This window comes from Toxotes jaculatrix, chromosome 11 (genome assembly GCF_017976425.1).
Source record: "Toxotes jaculatrix isolate fToxJac2 chromosome 11, fToxJac2.pri, whole genome shotgun sequence".
Taxonomy (NCBI): Eukaryota; Metazoa; Chordata; class Actinopteri; family Toxotidae; genus Toxotes; species Toxotes jaculatrix.
In genome coordinates this window covers 13,553,258-13,578,994 of record NC_054404.1, presented here as the reverse complement: position 1 = coordinate 13,578,994, position 25,737 = coordinate 13,553,258, and the positions used below count along the sequence as shown (strand labels likewise).

At 39.8% G+C, this 25,737-nt stretch overlaps 3 protein-coding genes across 5 annotated transcripts; 1 reads left to right on the top strand and 2 right to left on the bottom strand.

Moving 5' to 3' along the window:
• Nucleotides 1-201: 201 nt before the first annotated feature.
• erlin1 (ER lipid raft associated 1) lies at nt 202-7,396 on the top strand. 2 transcript variants are annotated; one of them, XM_041049868.1, is made up of 12 exons: nt 202-335; nt 1,473-1,601; nt 1,960-2,041; nt 2,725-2,771; nt 2,863-2,924; nt 3,037-3,162; nt 3,267-3,340; nt 3,786-3,844; nt 4,056-4,147; nt 4,309-4,398; nt 4,522-4,601; nt 4,709-7,396. In XM_041049868.1, exons 2-12 carry the CDS (start codon nt 1,489-1,491, stop codon nt 4,898-4,900), a joined length of 1,017 nt encoding a protein of 338 aa, XP_040905802.1. In that variant the 5' UTR covers nt 202-335; nt 1,473-1,488; the 3' UTR covers nt 4,901-7,396. The 2 variants fall into 2 exon arrangements, with proteins under 2 accessions (XP_040905802.1, XP_040905803.1); XM_041049869.1 differs by having other exon boundaries at nt 206-259.
• A 2,851-nt stretch (nt 7,397-10,247) lies between these two features.
• Nucleotides 10,248-14,413, bottom strand: spef1 (sperm flagellar 1). Its single transcript, XM_041049870.1, has 7 exons — nt 14,305-14,413; nt 13,989-14,100; nt 12,985-13,132; nt 12,815-12,860; nt 11,647-11,731; nt 11,442-11,547; nt 10,248-10,943 (listed from the first exon to the last, which is right to left on the bottom strand). The coding sequence occupies exons 1-7, from the start codon at nt 14,411-14,413 to the stop codon at nt 10,830-10,832; spliced, it is 720 nt and encodes a 239-aa protein (XP_040905804.1). The 3' UTR covers nt 10,248-10,829.
• A 204-nt stretch (nt 14,414-14,617) lies between these two features.
• On the bottom strand, nt 14,618-23,428 carry adam8a (ADAM metallopeptidase domain 8a). 2 transcript variants are annotated; one of them, XM_041050691.1, is made up of 25 exons: nt 23,310-23,428; nt 23,122-23,231; nt 22,939-23,012; nt 22,761-22,839; nt 21,870-21,946; nt 21,219-21,444; nt 20,605-20,682; nt 20,397-20,465; nt 19,516-19,685; nt 19,334-19,415; nt 19,052-19,194; nt 18,761-18,938; nt 18,570-18,659; nt 18,206-18,401; nt 18,026-18,107; nt 17,749-17,929; nt 17,557-17,643; nt 17,389-17,473; nt 16,903-17,014; nt 16,590-16,788; nt 16,347-16,394; nt 16,180-16,236; nt 16,010-16,060; nt 15,821-15,901; nt 14,618-15,496 (listed from the first exon to the last, which is right to left on the bottom strand). In XM_041050691.1, the coding sequence occupies exons 1-25, from the start codon at nt 23,353-23,355 to the stop codon at nt 15,452-15,454; spliced, it is 2,646 nt and encodes an 881-aa protein (XP_040906625.1). In that variant the 5' UTR covers nt 23,356-23,428; the 3' UTR covers nt 14,618-15,451. The 2 variants fall into 2 exon arrangements, with proteins under 2 accessions (XP_040906625.1, XP_040906624.1); XM_041050690.1 differs by having other exon boundaries at nt 23,122-23,355.
• Between the last annotated feature and the right edge of the window lie 2,309 nt (nt 23,429-25,737).

Here is a 25,737-nt window from a genome sequence, read left to right as displayed (position 1 = left end):
GGAGCAAAATTCAGATTATCGGGATGTTGCTGCCATCCGATCAATTGACTAAAGAATTCTTTTTTTTTTTTACAAAACAAGTAGTTGGACTGTTGACTAAATAGTAACTATATAAATCCCGACCGCACATGAATGCAGCATCGTGTAACAAGAAGTAAAAGCGAGAGAAACCAAACCTGTTGTAGGCGGGGTGAGGCGGGGTGAGGGGGGATGGGTCGTTAAGTGATAAGAGCAGAAAGGGAGGTTGTTCTACACAGTGGTAATTTTATTTATCATAAACCAGCCACTTATTCTTACGCTCACGTATTGATCATTGTATTTCAGCGTAGCGCAAGGTGAGTTAATCGGTTTGCTTCACGCTAGCAGCCTAGCAAGCTAACGATAGCATGAAGCTATAAGAAACTGACCCACCCGATAATCAGAGCTAGCTGTCTGGCTAACTTGGCTAGCTAGGTCAGCGTTACCAAGCGAGCGCTTGTGTCAGGCTATGCTGTTGCTGAAATGAATTAGTTCAGACCTTTAGTGTGATGATTATATTCAAGCGATGGTGCAAACATGTTGCTTGCTGTGCTGACAGAGAAATTAGTCGCTGGTTGTTTCCACACAAGTAATTCTGCAAGCTAATAGTACATGTTAGCGTTAGCTGTGTAATGTTCAGGCTGCTTGAGAAGTGCATATTAGAACAGAGACAGGTAAATATAACGCACTACTATGACCATAAACTATAAGTATGTGTTGTTTAAGCAGCCACTTCAGGGTCAAAACATTAACTTTAAACTTGCGTTAGACTCTGTTTTAGTTTTCTACTTTGAATGACTCTGGGTTACGTTCAATTGGGTACACCTGGGTTCAAGTCAGGATACACTACACATCTACTAGCCAGTCCTCAGTATGTGTAATGTTTAAATTTTCTTAGCTGTCAGTTTAGGAGAAAAAAAACAAGGGCAACCGATAAACCTTTCTTTAATAACTAAAATGAAGAATAAAGAGCTAGAAATGTTATGTTTTTCTTTGTAGCACCAAGGATCTTTTCAAAATGTTTGCCTGCACTTGCATTTATTGCAAATTTTGCCAATGTTCAGTGCAAATGCTTTAAAAACACTTATGTATATTATTTAGTAGTATTTTGTCAATTCCATTTGAGTGTAGACTAAATATTAGAAACACATGTCAGTATAATGCAGTGTGGTTCAACAGCACCAGACATCACAGCCTCCAGAACCATAGAGTTTTGATCATGAAATTGAATCAACACCTCTTTAAAACAGTTTCAAAGCTGAGCAGTGAAATCTTCATGAAGGTAGGATTTATTGCATTGCTCGTGCCATAGATGGTTTTAGTTCTAGCTATGTGTAAATAGGAAACTGGTAATTGTCCGTGTGTGAAGGAGTGACCATAGGTGTAACGGTGCCCTGAGTGTACTGTGTTGTATAAATATGTCAGTATGTTTACGCTTCTTTCTCTGGCTGTAGGTGAGTGCCAGCGAGGATGACGATGCCGCACGTAGGTGCAGTATTTGCAGCAATAGCAGGAGTGATGGCCATTATGCTGCACTCCTCCATTCACAAGATAGAGGAGGGACACCTCGCTGTGTACTACAGGTATCACGACACTGACCCTGTGTCACTGACAGAGCCCACACATATATAAAACTGTGAATGTGGATAGCATATTGTTATTTGTATGAGGCCTATTTCATGATAATGATACAAATACATCTTGGCCTGGATATGGAAATATTATCTGGGGTGCTGAAGTGTGGATTCTTCAAACCTGTTTGACCAAAGAGGAGAAAGAGAAGCCATTACCACAGAGTTGTCAGTTCAGGATTTAATACTGATTGTGTATTAATATATGGATATTAAACCTTAATTGTTGTAAAAAAAAAAAAAAAAAAAAATCAGTACATTATCTAATGATGAGAAGTCAGACCAAATAATTTGTTTATATTTGTTTCAGGGGTGGAGCATTGCTGACTTCTCCCAATGGTCCTGGATATCACATTATGCTGCCTTTCATTACCACCTACAGATCAGTGCAGGTAAACTTACCTTTCATCCCTGGGATTTGGCCTTTGAGCAGAGTCATTTGGAAAGTAAGAGTCGACCATACGGTGCTGCACGTGAAAACCACCATGGGATCTTCTATAAATATGACAGCTACCACATGCAAACAGTTGCCATTCAACCGTGGCTGCAGTGGTGTTAATTTACACAAAGTTTATGCACCATTTGCTGTGTTAAGCTGCTGAGTATAGAGTCTTTTGAATGTGTCTAAAAATATACAGTTTTCTCTATCACAGTAAATAATTACCAAGATTCTGTTTCTTTTAATAAAAACTGAACATTCAGATTCTAGTAATAATAAAAACTGATGAGGAGAGTGTGTAAAACTAAATACACCTCTTGCTTTATTAAGGCTTATTTCAATGATAAATATTAGATCAACCTTTCATATTATACACATCTCAGTCAGGTTGTAGTATTTATTTATTCTGTTTAACTTTCACAATAAACATGAAAGGAGAAGTTAACATGTGATGTATGTATTATAGACATGGATTAATGTAAACATTGTCCTCGTTATCTAGTTTTGCATACTTTTATAAAAAGGGAACATATAACTTGGAAAAATGATCATATATCAAATGTAAAATTCAGATACATATTCATGAATGGATCCTTGTAGTAGGAGAATTTACTTATTTATCTGTCTATCTATCAGACTACCCTCCAGACTGATGAGATCAAGAATGTGCCTTGCGGAACAAGGTAAGACTGAGCTTAATAATGAAGCTGACAGACAGTCCATTCACAAAAATGATTATGTATTTGACAGATACTTTTTTTTCTTTCTTCACAGTGGTGGTGTAATGATCTATTTTGACAGAATAGAGGTTGTTAACATGCTGGTTCCGTCAGCAGGTACAAAACTTTCTTATTTCCTTCATTACCAAAGTTCCTTATCCGATTGACTCATGACCCCTGTCAGCTCCATTACAGACAATAAGTGTTACTTTTGTTTGTTTGTGTGCAGTGGTGGACATTGTGAGGAACTACACCGCTGATTATGACAAAACTCTAATTTTCAACAAGATTCACCACGAACTCAACCAGTTCTGCAGTGTACACACACTACAGGAGGTCTACATTGAGCTGTTTGGTGAGTACGCCTTTATGAAAGTACTGTTAATGTGTTACACAGAAAGCAACTTGTGCTTCACCTTCATTACTGGAATTCCTAAAATGTTTCTCTTTGGCTTGTAGATATCATAGATGAGAATCTGAAGACTGCTTTGCAGAAAGATCTCAATGTTATGGCACCTGGACTGACGATACAGGTATTTAAACACACACACACACAAGTCACAGTGAGAGCTGAAAGAATATGACTTGGTCATGGCTACAATATACTGGTTACTAAAATTAAACCAGTACTAAAATAACTAAATATGTGCTTGTAAAGGCTGATGAGGACTTCAACTGAATTTGTAGTTGGGAGTTATGGAGTATCCATATCTGCGCCATAGCTGAGGTGCACCTCCTATAAAATGTAGTTACCCTTTGCGGCCGTATTGGATACAAGTATGCCATGTGGTGACTACAAGAACTGTGATTTGGGCTACTGGTGTTTCCTCCTTCACGTTTAACCCTGCTGGTGAAACCACTGTGATCAGTCAGTTTTTTTGGCAGATTGATTGTGAGCAAAAGCCCATTTGTGTGTGTGTGTGTGTGTGTGTTGTTTTTTCTCTTTTCCTCCTGCAATGTTTCAACATCGTGATGAAGGCAGTCCGTGTTACCAAGCCAAAGATCCCTGAGGCTATCAGGAGGAACTTTGAACTCATGTGAGTTTGTAAATCTGTACTCACAGGCACAGTCTTGATGTTTGTTTCAGATTCCCTGTGACCCACCCACTTAGTTCGAGAAAGACCACACAGAAAGAAAAATATTTGCATGAACCTTATTTTTTGTGTGTGTGTGTGTGTGTGTGTGTGTGTGTGTGTGTGTGTGTGTGTGTGTGTGTGTGTGTGTGTGTGTGTGTGTGGATGGATGCAGGGAAGCGGAAAAGACTCGTCTGTTAATTACAGCTCAGACTCAGAAGGTGGTGGAAAAGGAAGCTGAGACTGAGAGGAAGAAAGCCATTATTGGTAAATGTGGGGTTTTACTGTAACTCGGCTTGCTGCATATTCATTTGCATGTTCATCATTACAATTTTAGCAGTTTTACTTTGGGCGCTCATGTGTAACCTTGCTATCAACGTCCACCTTCTGTGTAGTTGTTAAAGCTCACAGGTTTCTCTTTCCCACAGAGGCTCAGAAGGTGGCTCAGGTAGCAGAGATCCAGTTCCAGCAGAAGGTGATGGAGAAAGAGACGGAGAAGAAGATCTCCGAAATAGAGGGTTAGCCCCAGCTGATATCAGTTTGCTTCTGTGAAATGGGTTTGTGTGTCCTTGTATGCGGTGTCTTCTCATGAGCTGGGTTGTCTTGTGCCTGTCTCATTCAACACTGTCTCTTTGTTTCAGACGCTGCCTTCCTGGCCAGGGAGAAGGCTAAGGCTGACGCAGAATATTATACTGCTGCCAAGTTTGCTGAAGCAAACAGGGTAAAAAAAAAAAAAAATGGTGTTGACACAGTTTCACACTTAAACACGGGACCGCATGATGACATTTAATCCTCACATACTTTTGTCTTTCTCCCAAATCTTTGCAGTTGAAGTTAACCCCAGAGTACCTGGAGCTGATGAAGTATCAGGCCATAGCAGCTAACAGTAAGATCTACTTTGGCCAGGACATCCCTAACATGTTTGTAGAGGGAACCAACAGTCCGCCGAAGTCTGTGCACTCCCCTAATCTGCCCAATGCTGAGCCTGACTTGTTTAAAGGAAAGCTCGATGGGCAGTGAGTCCACATCCCTGCCTCTGCACAGGACAGGAGAACCTGATGACGGCTTGTCTTGTGTGTGGGGTGGACAGCACTGAACTGAAGACGAAGGGTGGGGATAGCTTTGAGGCTGTTTTTGGTGAACAACACACTTCAGTCTTAAATGTAAATGTCAAAGAAAGACTGGGAAAATGTGAGGTCAAAGACAAGGGAAAGTGAGAGGTAGTAAGAAGATAAAAGAGGAAGTATTTTTTTCCCCACCTTGCACTCTTTGGGGATAAGACAAGTTTTAGGAATGAGAACGATGCCATAGTTAAAAATCGAAAGCATAATTAATGCTTATGCCTGAGAAGGCGACAGCAGGTTGCCCTAATTTTACATGTGCTTGCAATCAGTGCAGTGTTGATCTTTGCTTTTGGATTTGCATTAATTTTGTTTGTTGTATGCAAGAGGAGTGATTTGTAATGAGCATGATTTTTGAGAATAACTTCTGGTTTAGCGGAACTGGAATCTGACAGGTGACACTAATTAAAAGCAGAATGGTTCGTGGAAGTGAGTCATGTGGGCAGGTCATCTCTGACACGGAATCACTAGTTGGCTCTTCTCCCTCGACAGGAGTCGGTGTGAGGGCTGTTTAATCGCACCCCATTCCCACTGTTGCTGGTGGATGACTGTAAAATAGTTTTGACAAGTCAATACAGAATTTCGAGCATTATAATTGTGGATATCGCAGTCGAGTATTTCACAACATGGAGAACATTTCCAGTTGAGTGAAATGAAAACTGATCTGTGAAAGAATTTTGTAATCATACCGTTCTACAAACAAGTGGCCTGGCTTTGTTAAGTTTTCACCTGAGCCTGTATAAAGTAGATACTAATCTACTGGTATTTCAGTCTTTGAAGTTGGAGGGCTGTCAACACATGGTCGTAGGTAAGTTAATACACAGTGGTGTCAAACTGGATGTGATGTAGTTTGTTTTCTGTTAGTTTGGTGATAGTTTGCTGTTGTTGGTTATAGTTGAGAGAGCACAGTCACCACAAAAAGACTTGAGAAGCTACACTAAGATCTGCTGTGCATTTACCGTGGAAAAAAACTGAGAAAAAGGGTTTTAGTGCTGCTAGGAAAAGACCTGATTTTCTCTGATTAAAAACTAATTTAAGATGATAATAGTTAAAGGTTAATTAATATGGGAGCACAACAGCATAACAGTTGAATACTAGCGGGTCGTTACACTGGAAGAAATTTCTTTCCTTCCTCTGTTTGGTTTTGATTATCGGGGGCCATGCATGTGGAAACTTCTGTTGGCTTGATACAGATGATTAGCTGTTTCTGCGTTTGTCTGCTGACTGTTCCTGTACAGCTTATTGAGACAGTTAAATATAAATTCTCAGGAAATTTAAAGAAAACAGCTGCTCATTGTTGGACAGAGCTTATACTCTTCAAAACTCAAGATTGAGAATTGTGCAAGGAAATTAAAGAAAATGAGTTTATATGCTGTGAAGCTCAGACGTCAGAAAAGCTTTGATTTAATGTTAAAGCCCATTGTCTTAAAAGAAAAAAAAAACTTTCAACTAGAATAAAAATGTCTCCTGCAAATATTCAAAGTGACATTTTTATTGCACCGTCACCATTTTATTTCACCATCTATTTACAGTAGGTGTCTGTGACAGTGAATATTATGAGGATGCCGGTCTGTCAGAGTAGAAATAATACAAACAAAAGCTCCCTTCCACTGTCAGTGTTTACATTTTTTTGTAATCCAAGAATTGATGAACTGCAAAGTTTTTTCCATCTTTGCTGAGCAAGATAATTTAAAGGATTTTAATGCCAACATGAGCAACACGCATCTCCTAATTATTATGCTAACTTACACTTAGTGTGTATTAGTTTAACCTCTGATCAGTTTTGTGTGATGACAGGGGAAAAAAAAATCTTTTTTCTATTCAAAGATGAATGTTGATAATGCTTGGGCTTAAACCAGATGCAAGTTGGTGCTAGTTTTTATTGTATGTTTAAGCTTTTGGATTTTGATCAGCTCTGTGTTTCAGAAACATGGAAATACTTCCACTATTCAGAATTATAGCCTTAAATAATAATGGGTTACCCCAGACTGAAAGATTGGGTACTTCTTAAAAAATTAAAAGGCTCCACTTTGAACTTGGCTGTGAGACTTAAGAGATTGGATAAACATAGTGTACAGTACGGCCTCATCGTAGACTCTTAACGGAGAAAGACGCAACTAGAAGCGGACACTATTAGTGTTTGGAGGATGTTGGGATGTTTACTTGACTTCCAGATGGCAGTCAAAGGCTGCACTCTGCACTCTGCATTTGCTTTGGTGGTGGGTTCAAATAAAGATGCAACAGAGGGGTATGAATCACTCATGAAGATAATTTTTTTTTGTCAATATTTTGTACAATCTGTGAAATTTAAACATTGTCTCTTTGTTTTTAAAGGTTTATATGCAAAAATGTTTTCCAGTTTTGACAATGTTCTAAAATAAAACCTATTTTGGTACTTCTTCTCCCTGTGCCTGGTTGTGTAGTACACTTGGACGCCAACAGGAGGAGATCTAACACAGTGTTAAGTAGTAAATGCTCTGATTCAGCTGCTCTAAGAACAGATTTTTGCCAAGTGGAGACTAGAAGACGAACAAGACTAAGCAAAACAAAGAAAATGGAAAAATAAAGATCCAGTTACAGGTTCAAATGAGGGTCAAAAAAATGCATGAGAAACACAAGTTTGTGAGGTTACACATAGTGTTGTTAACATCTGGGTAAAAATTTAATGACTGAAACTCTTGACCTCAGTGTTTGGATAATGTCCCTGGTTTTGGCTGTAAAAAAAATCCACTTCCAAAATTGTTAAAACAATTTGTGACCAAACTTTATTTAGATATTTTCCAAAATTACAAATCTTTTCTTCACATTCATAAACTTTTGTTTCTTTCTCTTCTTTGTAGAAGGTTTCCGCAGGTGGTGATACATTTAAACTTGTTTGTGAACATCACAGCTCAAACTCTTATCGATCCTTATTTGAGTCCACACAGAATCACCATTAATAATCGCACCAAATATATTTGTCAAAAAAAGAGGGAAATCACACTATGTGCGTGTGTTGGCAATGCCTGGATGGTTGTGGATGACGAACGCTTGCTGAATATATATACACAGTCCCTGTTGTTCTAACCCACATAATGTGTTGTAAACTTTACAAAAACAGAGATGTGTTTGTCAAATGAGTTTGTAAAATGGTCATTTCAAGAGACTGACTCTAATCTTCAAGTCCTGCCCTAAGCAAGGCCAGTCAGCTGTTCACAAAGGCTTTCCAGGAAGCATTCAAAGAGTGTGTGAGTGCGTGTGACCACTGCCTGAGTGACCAGATGAGGGATAGCTTCCTCTTATGAACTCTCAGTCCTTACAGAGCTCTCTCTGACATCGTTTCGCAACCAAACTATCAGTCTTTGCTTTCAGAGGGAGGGTGTTATGGTTAGGGTAGAGTTTTCGATCTGACCCCAGATAGGGTTTTTCCTCACTTCAGTATTTGTGAGAACTGTGATCATGACCAATGTTTGTGAGTGTATCGTCATCTTGTTTTCATAACATAAGAGGTTTTTTTTGTAGGTTTCTTGCTTATTTAACAGGAAGTGAGGTCAAGGTGAGGTTTGCTGTTTGCTGAAAGAGTCAGCACTTTTGTTTCCTTCCTTTTTGTCCCTGACTTCAAATCATCAGATCTGACTTTCCGCTGCATCTGTCTCTCCCCAGAGTTACAAGGGTGTGGTCCCTCATCTCTGAGTGTAGGACTGTAAATCTAGTCCACACACAGCAGTGTGATCCTGAATGTGAATCATCAGGGGCAGACAGCGCCTGCTCTGTTCTGCAGTTTTCTCTTGCATTCCTATCCTCTGTGTGTGAGTGTGTTTGTTGGCACAACACATGCACTCAAACAAAGAGCACCACCTTTGCTGTTCTTCAGTGGCTGACTTCCTCGACATCTCTGTGCGGATCAGCAAGATGTTTTTTGAAATCATTTCCAAATTCAACCTGCACAGCTCTGGCACTAAACCGAATTCTGTGCTACCTATTTGTGCTTTGTTCTTGTTTTTTTTTCCTCTTGTCATTAAGTATCAGTCATTAAGGTAAAATGCATTTAAAAGGGCAATCGATCAACTTTACACATAAAGGGTCAGTTCAGTCATCATGAGGTGTACAGCTCAGCCTGTGAAAACACTTATATTATGTCTTCTGTGGCTCTGAATGGGGCTTTCTCCTGGGCAAATAACCCTGATGATGTCATCAGGGGTACCTCAAGTTAAGGTTAGTCAAAAACCTACATTATAAGCTGGGGCCATGGAGTTTAAAAGGTGAGGGCATTTAACAGGTGAAGGTTTAATAAAGGAAGCTGTCGAGTTCCATTATGGGAACCGTAGGAGTCAGTGTTTATGGAGCTTGATTCATACAAGAGACTAAAACACTGACTAACTCTGGCCTGCAACTTCATGGAGGTGCAGTACTAAATTGCTGAATGGGATGTTTAAAGGGTTACATATAATTATGTATCATAGTCTTTCAGTAAAAAGATATTAATTGTTTATCACATTTGTTAATCAATTAACAATCAGTCTAATCTATCCATCTACAAGAGTGTGTCAAAAGCCTAAATTCTGTCTATGTGGAGTGACAAAATAAGTTTTGTACTGATACTAAAAAAGCTTCAGGCTTGATAACAGTGATTGATTAGGTGATATGAAGGTGATCAATTCAAAAGAAGTCAGTCACAAGAGTAAGCAGCCGGAGGAGATCAGCTGCTCCTGATACAGCTCAGCAGGTCGCCTGTCTCCTGTTATTCTACACCTACAGAGGGGGGCAAGATCAAACACAACACAGGGGACACACTAACGCTGACTGACACACACCCCCAGGTCTTAATGGTAGTGTGACAGTACAGAGCAGCCCTCCTCACCCCATCTCATTGGGATGACCAAATACTTCAGAAAGTGAAGTCAACTTTACACTTCAACATGTTTTAACACTGCGATCTGTGTCAATACTTCAGGGTATTTTGTCATCTGTCAGTTTCCTCATCCCACACTAATTCTGAGAGCCTACAGTAGAATCAATGCATGATTAATAACTGCTTCTATCTTTGACCAATCTTCACACTTAAACAGGAAGCACAGCTTCAAAGAAAATGAATGATGTCATTTAGTGCTCGGAAGGGTTTGAAGTGTGAGAATTACAGTGCATAATATGTATGTAATAATTGGTTAATCCCCTAAGCTTCAGATCTCTGCTCTGCTCATTTTTAAAAAAGACAATTCGGAAAGTTAGAATGCTTTGTTGATTTATTGAGCGCCTGGCAGTCAGAAGTCATGGGCTGTGTAAAGGCACAGAAGTCAAAAAAGACTGTGTGATACTTTATGAAACACATTCTACACACTCCTCACACAGAAGCTGCTATTTATAGGACGTTTCATAAACAGGCTAATAAATCATCTACAACAGAATCTCATTCACATGAACAACAAAGGACTCTGCAATCATTTGCAAGTACATGCAAAAATATTTATATCATAGAGAAAACAGTTGTTGCACTGCCCTTGTTAAATCATGATATGAAAAATATTTCAGTGTCTGATTAGATAGATCACATCCTGTTGAAAGGTGCACTTTTCATGTTATGAAAATGTGACCCTCTATAATCGCTAGTATTACTTGTATCTAAATTTCTTACTTGTGAATAGAGTAACTAATGTTGACAGGAATGAAATGAAATCTAGAAAAGACAGTAAACCAACAATTTCAACAGGTGTGATGAATTTTAGCTGGTAAGACAATAATCTCAGAACTTTCTAGGAACTGATAATTTATTCATTCAAGTAAGCTCCGAGCTTCTGTAACAAATTCTCTGTGTGAATGTGTGTTTCGTGTTGTTGGTGTACATATTTGTGTCAGCGTGTATTTCCTTTGGCTTTGTACGTCTCCAGATGCCGCGTCAGGTCTTCAATACGCATGTCCTTCAAGTGCACCAGATGCTCTAACCTGTTCACTTTCATCTGCAGGATCTACACGCACAAACACACAAGGGGATGCAAAAGGATTTTTTTGTTATTTCATACTTTCACTCCACCACATTTCAGAGGGAAACATCATATTTTCTCCTACATTATATTTATGTGTCAGCTTTAGTTACTTTTAAGATGAAGACTTTACACAATGGATCTTTAACAAGCTTTTAAAATACAACATGTTGGTAAAGATTAAACCGTCTTTCTGAGCATGCAGAAGTAGGATCAGACGGAAAAGCAAAAAAAAAAGAAAAAAAGTTATATCCTCTGAGCAGATACTGACTCACTGACCACTGCTGACGCAGCTTATGACACATATGTATCACACACACCTAACTGTGTCTCTTTCTCTCTCTCTCTCTCTCACTCATACACACATCTGCAACAACAATGCAGATGGCATCACTGACAAAGCTCTTCCCTTTCATGTTTTACCAGTCAGCAGAGTGTTTCCTGTGTTTAAGTGAGTTTTTGTGTGTTAGTGTGTGTGCGTACCTCCACAGTCTCCTGTAAGGCCATGACAGCTTGCTCTTTTTCCTGCAGGATTATTCGTAAAGTTGGGTCCATGTCTGTGTAAAACTGTATTGTGTTCTGCGGTTTGCTAGTCAACCAAAAAAAAGGGACACATTATTGTTATTATAATTATCCACACTGCTGTTGATTAATTCAATTCAAATTAAAAGCAACATTTTTGCTGTACCTGTTTCTTAGTTTGCTCTTTTCAACTTTTTTCACCTCTCCTCCTGCCAGCTGACCCAGAAGTTTTGCTTCAGTCTGATGAATTTCTGACAACAACAAAAGTGTAACATTTTTCCACTTATAATGTGACTGAAAACTCTGCTGTCATTGGAAACCTGCACGGATTCATCCACTAAATCTTATGGACACAACTAGGGGAAAGGGAGGAGAATAAGAGGCTGATATTTGATGACCAAAAGCAAAAGGGAGGCACACTGAAGTAAGATTATGAGTAACAAATCAGGTCCAGCAGTGCTGAGCTCAGGCTAGCGATAAAGGCCATCTGGCAATGTTAGGAGCTGATATGAGGACCTGAGCTGTGTGTCTGATAGTAAATGAGGTGTAAATGGAAGAGGAAAGAGCAGAGGGAGGAGGCGCTGGCCTGAGGTCAGCTTTACAGGGTGGTTTCAGGGACAGATTACGTGTGGGAAACGGAAGAAGTACACGCCATTGATTCACTCCCTAAAGGTCGCGGCATTCTCTAATCAGTCCTTTCTGATGTTGCTAAATGCAGGTAAGTTTGTGTCAGTGTGTGGTCCCAGCTATCTCTGGCACAGATTAGCATTAACTGAGAGCTGTTAGCAGGGCACAAGAGCTGAAGACATCACGACAGGAAAGAGAAGGCAGGGAGCAGAGAAGACCTCAGAAAAATATAATATCACAGGTAGAATCAGCCTTCACAGCAGTCACCAAACATTCCACACGACACATGAAAACAGAATAGGCTGATTTTGTGTTTGTCAGCTGAACAGTAGACACTATTTAAAACTGTCTAAAATTACACCCACTTCCTTCCCTGTGCTAAAGAAATTTTGGATTGTGCAGCTTCAGTCAGACTGACTGTGTCAGCTAATACATTCTACAAATGGAAATATCATGCACAAGATGTCAGGTCAAAACACAGTCATCATATTCTTGAGAATTCAGCGTTTTTAGATTCTGTAGTCGAGTTTATTTTACTGACTTCATTGCAGTTTTAAAGTTTCTGTTGAAACCTTTTAAGGTCAAATATGACTCCAGTAATGTCAGACAATAACATTTTCAAGATTACTAATTTGTGGATTGGGTTTTTGGTTAAAAAAAAAAAAAAAGAAAAGAAAAAGAAAAAAAGAAAAGAATGGACACTCTACCTGCATGAGGTTTCTCATGGTTCCTGGTGTCAAAGTATTCCAAATCCTAAATTTAAAAGAAGAATTTGGTTCAAAATGTGGTTATTCTTCTGCTCACTTGTACTATTTTGTTATTAACATTCAAACAAACTCACAGTATTTAAGTATGTATGTTAACATACAGTACACACCAGCACATCGTCCGTGGTGTGCTCCAGTTTCTTGTCCATCTTCTCCCTTAAGGCGCTCAGTACAGGTTCTATCACTCCCGCAGTGCTCAGTACAATCTTCTTCACTGTCTCCTCAGGCACGTGAAAGTTCAGCTTGGAAAACACCTTCCTGTCCAGAGGGAAAAAAAAAACAAAACACAGATGTTTCTATTCTACAAATCTAGTTGCATAGGAATTGCAGGTTGAATTTCATTTAACTGATGATAAAAAACCATAGGGGCCAATTTGTTTACATAAATCCCATAAATCTGGAGCTGGCTATGTGCCATATGAGAGGCCAGGGAGAGGAGGTGTGGGTGTGTGTTGGACTGGTTCTCACTGCCAGATACAGTCGTCCATGATAGTGCTCAACAGAAGTGTCTGTAGCAAAACATTTTATCGAAAAGCAAAACCTTAGGCAATGGCTGTCATTTCTGTTAAGAAATATTAATTGGGATTGTGACTTCTTGTTGCTTTATTTTAAAGCTGAGGAGAAACACTTTTCTGGTAGTGGCTGTGTGACCTTCATGCGATCACTTTCTATCATGGCAACACTTTATGTCTAAGTATTTAGCTCTTATAAGCGGTATACAGACATTTAAGAGTTTACATACTATAATGTAGTTGTACGCACATTTTTAAGTGTTTATTAGTGTACAGTAATTCTCAGCAATTATAACTTCATCTGTGGAGAGATATTTTATATAATTGCAGCTGTCTTACTAAACTGTCAACCATTATCTGTCTATACAACATCATCTACTTACTTATAAATATAACACTACATCACTGTCTCTACAAAGCATCTGTATATTTCCTCTTTTCTTCATTTTCAACTGGGAGTTAAGTAACAGTAAGAATTTCCCTACGGGGATTAATAAAGTTATTCTGATTCTGATATATACTGATTATAAATGATAAATAGGAAGTCAACAGCCTATTCCAGTTTGAATAAACAAATAAATAAAAAGCAACAGGTTTCTTGCCTGTTGAGGAGGTTCCAGTTACTGAGCTTCTGCGGTGTGGCGTTAGCAGGAATATAGTTGTGCAGGTCAACAAGCTTTGGGAAGAAGTATTTTACAACCTCAGCAGCCATCACTGCAGAGGGTTCAGCAGAGAGGCAAAGTCAGTTCACAAGTAAATGCATAAATCAATAAGACATTTAAGCTGGTAAAGCACGTCAACAAGGTGATTGAGGCTGGAGATAGTACGTGACAAACTTTTATGAGCTCCCTCCTGCTGCCTTTCTAGTTACCACATCCTCTGTGGACTGATAGCAAAGCCAAAGGCTACGGGAACTACCTCCGTCGCTGAAGTCTCTTGTGATGTGTCTTTTTGGCCGGGACAGAGGTATTTTGTCTATCCACGCGTACAAATCCTGCAGTTCCTCTTCGTTCAGTTCTCGATCCATTGTTCTTAAAGCCACGTCTGTTTCGGAAAAGTTTGCAAAGATCCGAACTGTTTTACTGAGCTAGCTTATTAGCTTCCCTGGACCGCAGGTTGTTTGAGGCGTTGCTAAGCGACCGCTGATTTGCCCGATTTGCCCTGGCAACACAGATTATGGCGTCTTGACAGAAAGAAAGAGAAAAACGACTGAAACGTTGACTGACTGTGGTGATCCGCTTTTATTATCAGCTCCTTTTTTTTCAAGACAAAAAGAAGATTTCAATAAATACGAAGGTGGAACTAAATTTTCAGCTAAAACTTTGCAGGCAAAATCAAGGCAGAACCCTTAATATGCAGAAAGTCCACAGTCATTGGCATTATGAGTGAAGGAGTGTGATCATGTCTGCTTTCATAGAATATGCAATATAAAATCCCTTGAAAAAAGTACAATCAATATGCATCAAGTCAACACAGCAAATAAAACAGCTGCATGTAATAATTCAGTCCCACAAAGTCAAGCACACCTGGGATAGTACAAACAAACTTTTGTGGTAAGTCCTTAATTTAAAAAAAAAAAAAATTAAAGTGCCCATGTTGGTACCACATCTTAAAATCCCTTAACAACATTATTTCGTACAAAATCAGTACCAAAATTGTGTGAGGGACAACAGTAAACAATTTCATTAAGTTAAAATCATTGCCTCATAAAGAATTCACATATCCCAGGATCAAGGCAGAGTGACACTTCCCTTAAAAAGTCATCATGACAACATTTGTCATTTATAAAGCATAGAAATAGACTTCATCAATCATGGCTTCAGGTTTTCATCAACATAGTGATGAGGCCAAATAAGCAAGACACAGACAGTGGTGATCCACAGAGAGACCATAAATGACATAAAAGCTCTGTTCCTTAACGTTACTGATCCTGTGGATCTTGTTTCCGCTTTAAAAGAGATGAGCGGCTCCTCAGAGGATCTTCTAGGTCCTACTAGGTGGGACAAAAATATTGTCCTTTGTCAGGGGATCTCAGTGTTTACACCATGCTGAATTATTCCCCTTGTCATCTGGGTCTGCTGGGGGGCATCAGGGCAGCTCTCCCTGCAAGCTAGAAAAACAAATAGCACAAATACTTTGGATGAGCTTCTCTTAGCACAACTGCAGTTTTCCTTCTCCAAACTCCCTCTCATATGTAGATTATTATTTCACTGGGTCTGTCTCTTAGCTACTCAGTGGTGGGCCAGAGACGTTCATGTGCTTACTAACTCACTGAGAGTGAGCCACTGCTTGTTCATTACACTGCTATGTTGAAACAATGCCCAAAACCACAGACGTCTTTATGAACGTGAATGCCTTGAATAGCACTGAGAAAGTTTGAATGCCGAGGATTTAGGAAAGTCCGCAAGACTCTGGCTACAGTCTGAATACATACCAGCTGTGTGTGTGGAAGTGGAGACGGGACAGCAGAGGGCTTTGGCTTCACTGGAAGCATTGGAGGCTTTGGCTTCATGATCTTAGAGAGCAAATGTTCACATTTCAAATAAGTGGCAATGGCGATAACAGTTAAATGTATAAATGCAAATTAAGTTTGTGGGTAAAGTGATGTTGTAATGTCACTTACTGATTTTGGTGCGAGTGGTGGCAGAGGTCTGGATGGAGGTAGTGGCTTAACCTGGTTTTAAAAAACCCAAAACAATTATAACAAAGTAATACACCATTTAACAAAGGGAACAATCAGTGTCCTAAAAAAAGAAAATAAGAAATATTGCCAAATTCTGGATGCAATTTCACCTCAGTATAGACTGGCTTGCTTGAAACAGCTGGTGGCTCCATGAAAGGCCTCAGAACCTAAAGAAAAAAGAATTGTTTACTGGTTGAAATACAGCAAACATCTGAACAATAAGGGCAGTTCTACATATAAATAATTCTACATTTAAATAAAGACAAAACCTGATTACCTGTTGAAACTTTGATGGCTGAGGTACAGTTGGCACTTTCCTTGGTGGCTGTAAGAGACAAAAAGAGAGAAAACAAAAGCTTGATTAGTTCTGTTTTTAACCATAAACTTTAGCATTTTTTCCCTTTTTTTTCGTTTGATTACAAAAATAGAGTAAAGGGTAAAATGTTAGCACAAACAGAGTTAGTATCAGCTTATCATTACTCTCTGGTGCTGGAGCTGTTGGATCAAAATGGAAGCTCACCTCTGGAGCTGCTCTGCTGGGCTTCAGTGCTCCAGTGTGTGGTCTGGCAGCAGCAGAAAACAGAGGTTTACAGGCCTGAGTGGCAGAAGACTCCACAAATGTTGGCTGGCTGATGTGTGTGGTCCCAAGACGAGGGCTGCCTCGTGAACTGCTTGACTTGAACAACGGGTTGGATTGTCCTGAAGTCGACCGGAAGCATCTATACAGACATACAAACAGAAGCTAAAATTAAATACAGACAGGATAAAGTTTTGCCTCCATAGCTTCACGAATGTAACGGAGAGTGAAAGAAAATAATAACTTCTCTCTGTACCTCTTTGCAGGTCGCCTTTTTTTGATGCAGCACATCAAACCCCCAATAACCAGGACCAACAGCAGAAGTAATCCAATTGCCAGTGACACAATATACACCACCATATTGGCCTCTGTAGACACATAAACACACATATTGATAATGGCAATGTTCTTTCATTGCTCAAGGATGAGCCTGTAACAGCATACGTCACCTGCTCAGGAGACAAAATTCACTGTTAACATCATTACTGCATTTGTACAGACTAACAGGGGAATTCCATTAAATCACTGTTTGTTTGTGTTCATTAGAACAGAGCACAATTGTTTGAGAGTCCATGAGAAATCTATTCCAACTATTAAATCTTGGTGGAAAAACAGAGACAAACAGTCATGTGTAAAGCATGGTCATCAAAAGGTCAAGCATATCAAGGGGCAGATACACGGACGCAGACCATCAGAGCTTACATGTGCATGTGAGGACGGACAATCATGACATGAACAATACCTTCAGGCAGCTCCGACTGCTGCACATTACAGAAAGGCGGGGCCCAGCCAGGGTCGCAGTGGCACTTACTCTCATGGTTACAAACCTGCCAGAGATCACACTCACAGTTAGTTATGCTGTCATGGATCTACAGTGCTCTGAAGTGTTGAGAAGTTAATATGTTTTTACCCCGTGGTTGTTGCATTTGGTCGAGCAGTCATTTGTTCCGTATGCTTTTATGCTCTTGATGTCTTGACACTGTTGATTGTAGCATACCTGAAAGATGCAAGAGACATCGTGAGGACACAGACCGCGTTCACACATCTGCAGTCCATGGAGGGTTTTGTTCATGCTGTCAAAAGTTGCTGTCAGTTCTCTCACCATGTTGTTGCCACACTTGGTGCCGGTCGGTACCATGCCAATATCTGCAGGGTGGTTATCGTCAGGGTTTAAAGCTGCTTCATTGCATATTTCTCCATTTCCTACTTTGTAAAAGGACTTCCTGGATGTCACTGGAAACTCCCGGCCTCCAGTGCAGAAAAGTGTCCCACAGGATTGATCTCTGTAAATGAAAACCGCAAACCAGTAATCCCAAAAACCACAGATACTACATTCAATATGCGATATTATCGTGCTGTTTTAGCTTTTGATTATATACCTGTTCGAGCATCTCTGGTTAAACAGTGTTTTTCTGCAGTTTCCATGCAGGTAGAAACAGGCATCTGCTGCAACTTCGGCATCTGAACAGAGTCATAACAAATAAAATGGCTGCAAATGGGTCTTGATTTATGAGAATCAAAGCAGATCTGAACCAAACTGCAATTCAATGGTGTTTTACCTGGTCCCCAGAGTCTCTTGCAGTGCTCCTGCCGCGAAGGACACTGTCCATTGTAGCAGTACCCTTTTCCACGGTTGCAGGACAGGCCATTTTGGGTGTAGGCATCAGTTGGACAGGAGGCAGAGAGGCCAGTGCAATATTCTGCCAGGTCACAGTCTCCTGCCTTTGGTCGGCAGACACTGCCTAACGGTTTAATCTTCAGAGAGGAGAGAAACACAGATGGTGATGTACCGACTACTGAAATATGCGCACTCACACATAACCAGCCAGACGGCACAGTCATACTGTGTCTAGCTATATGGTAACACATTCAGTGTCAGTGTGACTTCCCTCATCTAGCTAGGACGTAGTAAGTATGACTTACTTGGCACTTGTGGCAGCACTCTCCCTCTGCACACTGGGCTCCTGCGTTAAGTTTGCAGGTTGTGGCATTGCAGCAGGGATTCTTGCATTCCTATGAGGCAGACAGGGTGGAGTGCAGAATATTATGATTCAGTCTCTTTTGTTTATGTACATTGCATATATGCACCTTGTGTGAGTTCAGCATGCACTAACCTCTACAGTGCCACAGTCACACTCCTCTCCAGGCTCCACAAAGGCGTTTCCACACACTTGCCCTCCATAGATGCGATTAGTGGAGGGTGTATCCAGCAGACAGGCAGGGTTCACCTCCTCCAAGAACCCGATGAGCTGCTGCTGACTGCAGCTACTGAACAGCTGCGGATACACAAGGCTAGAAGAAGAGACAGCAATAACAAGAAAAGAGAAGGTAAATATTAACTTTATTATGGGTTTTAAAATAGTAGATTTGAGGGAGTTTATGTGCAGGTGAGAAACTGTGCTTACCCAACGCTCTCAGCCATGATGCAGCCTTTTTTCGATACTTGGGAGCCACACACACAATTTTCAGTATCATGGGACAAACCCAGGTTGTGACCCATCTCATGCGCAATAGTAGATGCCACTCCTATTGGGTTAGTGTTATGGTCCTGTGTGTATAGTAGACAAACGTTGAGTAGAGTAAAACTAAAATTAACATCACGATTCCCTTTAATTCCCTTCTAATGTCTCTATTTTTAGACAGTATTTTATGCTCATATATTTATCAAACAAGAAAAGTATAGCAACCTCATTGACAGCTCCAGAGTTAGAGGTGCACATTGCGTTGGTGTTTGCTAAGCCGACAGTGGAGCCTTCAAAATCCACACCTCTGAATGAAGAAGAGGAAAAATATTTTTAGACTCTAGCTCTAACAGATTAAAGATATTTAGGTTTTTATTAGAAGGAAGTTGAAGACCGCTGCGTCTCACGTGATGAACTGTGCGTTGTCGTGTTTGGTCATTGGCAGCAGGCTCTGCTGACGCCACTCGAGGAAGCGACCGAGGGTGATTTCAGGGTTGGTGCTGACCTCTATCTGATCTTTGTATGACCAGATATCCAGACCGACCAGCATCACACGAACACCCACGGGGCGATAAAGCTGAAAGAGAGCAACATGTCATCACTAAGTGGGAAGTGGAAATGGCCATAAAATGAAATGAGTTATCAAGTAAAGGGTTCATGTCGGTATTTTTGAACGTGCAGGAGTGAAAACAGGTAGTACTACAAATCACAGAGCCACTGATCACATCTATAACGCTATTACAGGAAGCCACTGTTGAGTCTAGTGCTGTCATTCATGCTGGTTCCACTCTTTCAAGAGTATGCAACGAGGATTGTGTGATAAGTGTGAAAATTTTCAGCTTAGGTGTGAAAATTCACAGTTAAAGTTAGATCCTCACAGCGAGAGAAGTTTTCATTTCTTTTACTGGTCAAATTCCAGTCAGTAAAGAACAAATAGTATCAGGACAGATTTCTTGCATTTGAGCCACAGTGAAAGTGAAGTCTGGTGAAGTACTGGACACGTGGCTGTGCTGCATTGTGAGGAAAAAGCCTTATCTGCAGCCAGTGAAAATAAACTGAATTACTAAATTACTGGTAAAAGTAGTTGGAATGCTTTATGAAGTCCAGAAAAGTAATAACATGAAATTACACAAAATTAAGCTTTTATACTCATTTGAAGTTTAGAGTGCTCTTATTTAGTCCTGGCTAATTTACTTTCAAAAATAGATTTTTTTTTTTTTTTTTGCTGTGAAAAATAGAACAACATTGAATCACTTTAACCAAAAGACTAAGAGAGAATGAAACATACCTTGTCCACATGGTTTGCTATTTCAAGCATTCTGGTCTCTACTGCCTTCTTAGTGCGAGACTTCTTATACTGAAAAGAAATGTTTTTTTTTTAATTAGAGATAAAATGTGTCTTGATATAAAACATACTCTTCCACTTCCTGAGGGAAAAGTCTATTATAGACTGATAACAGACAGACTGTATAGGATAGGAAGACAGGGACTCAAACCTCTGACTGGTCGACCACCAGAACCAGCTCCACTGTCCTGGGTTTTACTATACGGTCTTTGGTCTGGGCTCTGCTTTTCTGAATAACACAAAAGGTGGAAGATGTTAACAACATTAAATGTGTGTGTGTGCACACATATGCATTTTTTTAGTTAGACCCAAGTATTTGTTTGAGGTTTAATTCAGCCCAATAATAGACGGTGTTTTTGTGTAGGGTTTTAATGTTTGACAGTCTACTTTACTGTAGCAACAAAAGAAATATTCCTATAGAATTATTGATGCAAAAGTATGACACCTTCTATTAAAATACGCAAAATGATGTTTGCCTGTTGAAACTGTCACCAGCAATCTTTTCCAAATACATTAAAATTAAACAATTTTGTCTATTATATTAGAATTATTATGATACAGAACTGTGTATTGTAATAAGTTACAGAGCTATGGTGAATAGCAGTCTTTTACTGCATGTTACTCCTCTTGTTTTTTTGCATAAGATCATCAAATGTAAGAATGAAGCACAAAATACTGGGTATCAGCTGTCTCAGTCCAAAAATATCAGCTCTCAGTTTCAAACCCTGGTGTATATGTGTATGTGTCCACGCTGTGTGTCTTTACCAGGCTGCTGAGCTGGAACAGTCCAGACGGACGAGCTCCATGATCATAGAAAGTGGTAGTGTTTCCATGGGAACATGAGCTCCTCTTCCTCCTCAGGTGTTTGTAGTTGTAAACAGCATGAAGACCCTCATCACTATGAGCTTCAGAACTCTGTATGTCGCCCTGCTGTCCCGCTTCGGCCAGAGGTTCAATGAGGTACATCTGGTTCTGGAGAACCACAAACCCCCTGAGGTGCAAAACAGGAACTTCAGAGTGGACGGAGGCAAACACCTCATCTTTTTCTTCAGCATCTATCAGTTTAACTGATCATAAGACAACCTTTGTTTATCATGCTTTTACTTTCCACCCCTTTTGACAGTAACATGTCTTTTATAACAAACAGACGGTAGCTTTAATTAGAGAAGGCTGCATGGTTGGGTTGCAGGTTTTGCAGCACTAAATGCAGTCTTAATGCTCTGCATGGTGGAGATAATGGATGCTGACTGATCATCTCTTTGGATTGGACATGCTGGTCATGAGTCACAGCAGGAGACTTACAGTTCCAAATCATCATGGGTTTAACTCAATTTGGCACTCTATTTAGAAAAACAATATCCTTTTTAGTAATTAGAGACACAGGATGTAAAAAAAATTAAATTCAGCATTACTCACTTTATTCCAGAGCACAGTCCCACGCTGGCAGACGAGTCCTCCACTCCCACAATGTGTCCATGGTAGTAGCAGTGATCCTGAACAGACATCCATCATTTGTCAGAGAATCAAGGGAGAGATTTCACACTCACATTTTGATTTTCCTTAGTGTAGAAATGTGGTCTGATCTGAAGAAGATTAGATACTGTATTGTATTGTTTTGTGTCATCGTCAGAGGGAACAAATCTTGACCTTATATGTCAATTCCTCCTCCATGTAAGACTCAATAAATGCAATATGTGGTGTCAGCTTTCATAATAAGGAACTTAGTAGTTGGAAAACTTTCATGACAGGATATTTTGAAAGAAGACCGTGTTGCATAAAATGTACGTAACATGTCAATGAAGATGATGACAATGACTGAGATCCATGGGAGATAATTGTGAAATATGAATTTAATTCCTTTTGTGTGTTTTGTTATTTGTGTTGTAGAGACTTAAAAAACTTAACTGTAAAGGTTACTATACCTGTTGTATTTTGGAAATACTATAAACACAAGTACAGGTCAGATTTGAAGATCTTCTGAATGAAAGGTCTGAATTTTACAAACCCAGTTTCTTATATTTAACAGTTCAGAGCTGGGACTTCTTTTTTCACTGACTACAAAAAAATCAGACAAGAATTCAAGAAAAGTACCCGGCACAGGAAGACATATAGAACAAAAGTTCTGAAACTGGGTGTGCAGGTGACACAGGATATCCTGTACCTAATCAACAGAAAAGCAAATTAAAAGAAGACTGATAGACTCAACTAATCCAAAGATATAGCCCATTATAACGGACTGATCATGAATACTGGGTTTGTGTTAATGTTAGATGTTAAACTGTAGTGAAAGAAAGAAAAGCTACTTACCCCCAAATCTGGAGTAGTTGTGATTTGGGTGCCCTGATCAGAATAGTGGGTCACAGAAAAGTGTTTCCCGATAAGGTCTCTGAAAAGAACCGTTTTTATGTAAATAATACTGACAGATAAAAAAAGCAAGGGGAATTTGTGTAGACCTGCACATTTAAAAAAAAACAAAAAAACTTACTTGTTCTTTTCTAGATGCAGTGTGTAGTTTTGCCCTGCAATCGTCAAAGAGTACTGGAGAACATCAGGGTATGTCTACCCACAAAGCAGAAGACACTTTAGTGCGTTCTTCAATCGATTAAACATAATTTAAATAAATAAATAAATAAATACACTGGTAAAAGTTCAGTCGAGTATTCGTTACCTGATGTGTAGCAGCATCATTAATAAGAGATGAGTCCTTCAGTTTCTGAGGTTTCGCCGTTTGGTACTTCATCACATGAGGTAGAGTCTTTACACTGCCCGCAATTATTCCTGCAAACAGGGACATTTCATGAGACGAGAAAGAAAGAAAGAAAAAAGGAAAGAAAGAAAGAAAGAAAGAGGTCGTACCCCATAAGGAGAATAAAATCCCTAAAACATATCCAGTATATTGCATGTTGCTCTACCGGACGGACTGTGTCATTGTGTGATTTGCTGTCTGAAGTTAGTACCGATACTCTTGAGCTCTCCGCCCCTCTCTGCTGTGTAATATCCTGAAAATCTTGAGGATGACAATGAGCCACTGTGAGAAGTTAAACGTTCTTTCAGAATTGAGCAGGAATTGTGTTAAGTGCTGAGTGAGCCGAAAGACGAGACAGAGATTTTCAAATATATATATAGATATAACAATGATAATAATGAAATGCGGTGATGCCTCCAAATGTGTTTATTGACAAATTAAAATTATGACTCTCAAAGTTGTTATAAGGTTAGCGAGGGTTTTTTTCTTTCTTCCATATATGGGTTTTCTCTGATAACCGATATGTTTTATATTTTATCCATTTGCCACTAATAGGTCACACAGACATTTCCACTACAACCCAATTTACCGTAACCATAAACTAGGTTAGCGCTGACGCACAGCATGTAGACATATTTTACTAGGAATATTATAACGATAAATTACGACAAAATCATTATTAATTAACAAAATATCCAGCACACGTGATCTAATAGCTTTAGATGATCCAGCAAAGCCTCTTAGAGGCCTTTGTTGCCATCTACTGATCAAACAGAGGAGTAGTCAGAGCGTTCATTTTGTCATTAATGTTAATATAAAAGAGTTGTAAATGTAGCATGTTCTACTGTTGTGTTCTGCTCTACTGCTTTTGATAGGAAAGGTAACCATAAACAACACAGAAAATTTAATGAGAGTAGCCCAGAACCGTTGCTGAGGGCAGGGAACAGTTGGAAATCAAGACACACACACACACACACACACACACACACACACACACACACACACACACAGGAAAATGGCTAGTTAAGTTCGTTTGGATATGAAAAGAGAGAGTCGAAAACCCATTAGACAACCCAAACCGCGAGTCTCACCCAAGTGGCAACCACTGCTCTGACCAGTTGGTGGTGGCAAAGCACCATTTTTTAAGCTGCGTTCAAGTCTTTTGTTTAGACTGGGAAAACCTACCTAAATCATGGGATTGGAGACGTCCGTAACTTTTGCCAGCGACAATATCTTCCACTTGAAGACAGTTACTATAGACATGGCAACAAACGGTTGGTACAATGGCTGCAAATGCACACCCGCTGGCAGTTACATTGAAAAGAAGCCAACACCAACATTAATAAAATTAAGCCACTTTTTTAAAAAAAATTATGCCACTTTTATTTACTGTTATTGAAGCTACACTTAACACGTAAGGGGGGAGTTGTAGGTTTAAACAGTGAGGATCACTTCCGCGTTCAAAAAGCTGCAGTTCCTCGGCTGCCGCTGGGGGCAGGCTCCAGAAGTGAGCAATTCTCCATTGACCCCTGCCTTACACAGTCTATGATTGAAACCCATGTTAAAATAGCTAACTTTACAGCCTAAAAAGAATATATTTACAGGTTGGTACATTTTTTGTTTTTGGTCTCTATTGATAGTTTCCACCCCAGTGAACACTGTTTTTTGTACCACGACCGTTTTAGTGTTATTTAGGCTTAAAATTCTTACATTAAATTAGGGCGTGGTTACATTGAGTGACATCCCCATAGACGTCACTGGCAGTTAGCTCTTTGCTAAAGCATCGGCTGAGCTAGGCGGCTACATCCAGAGGCCTCTGGCTACCTCTAGCGGTTGACAGGGGCTGCAGTGTGGGTGTTTGCCAATTTTCGGATAGGTTTTTGTGACATATAGGGCTTGTTGTAGTGTAGACTGTACTAACCGACCGTCGAAGGAGTCTGTGGTGCAGTTTTTTCGGTAAGTAAATTTCTCACTATTTTACCTGTATGTTTGCACTATTTAGCATGTTTTAGCGTATTTTGCCGCTGGCTTATGACTTAATTGGCGATTTATGGTCGCTGCTGATACAGCTAGAGGACCGGAGCAGCTAATGTTAGGAACGCTGTTGTGGTGTGTTCCGTGCTCTCAGAGTCCGTTTATTGCGGGGATAATAGGCTACAATTTTATTTCGTCTCATTTTTCTGTTTAAAAAGTCCGACATTGCATGGACAGAACAGCTCCGTCAGTAAGCGGCTGCTGTTGTTTGTGTGCTGCTTTAAGTGTAAGTGAATAGTGGGTGGAGGCAGCGGTGAAAGCCGGTAAATGTTAAATATTAAACATTTTCATATATTATTATTATCATTCGTTTTTATTATCATTAATAATGACAACAACAACAATAATAATAATGTTTTAACGTTTTAATGTATGTAGCTGCGTGTTGCTGCCGCTTAGCTTGTTAGCCTAGCTGATTAGCCTTAGGCTAGCTCGGTTGCTCCGAGTTAAGTGGCCGGGTTCTCGGCCGGCTCACCGGCGGCTGAAAGTACACTCCCACTAAAA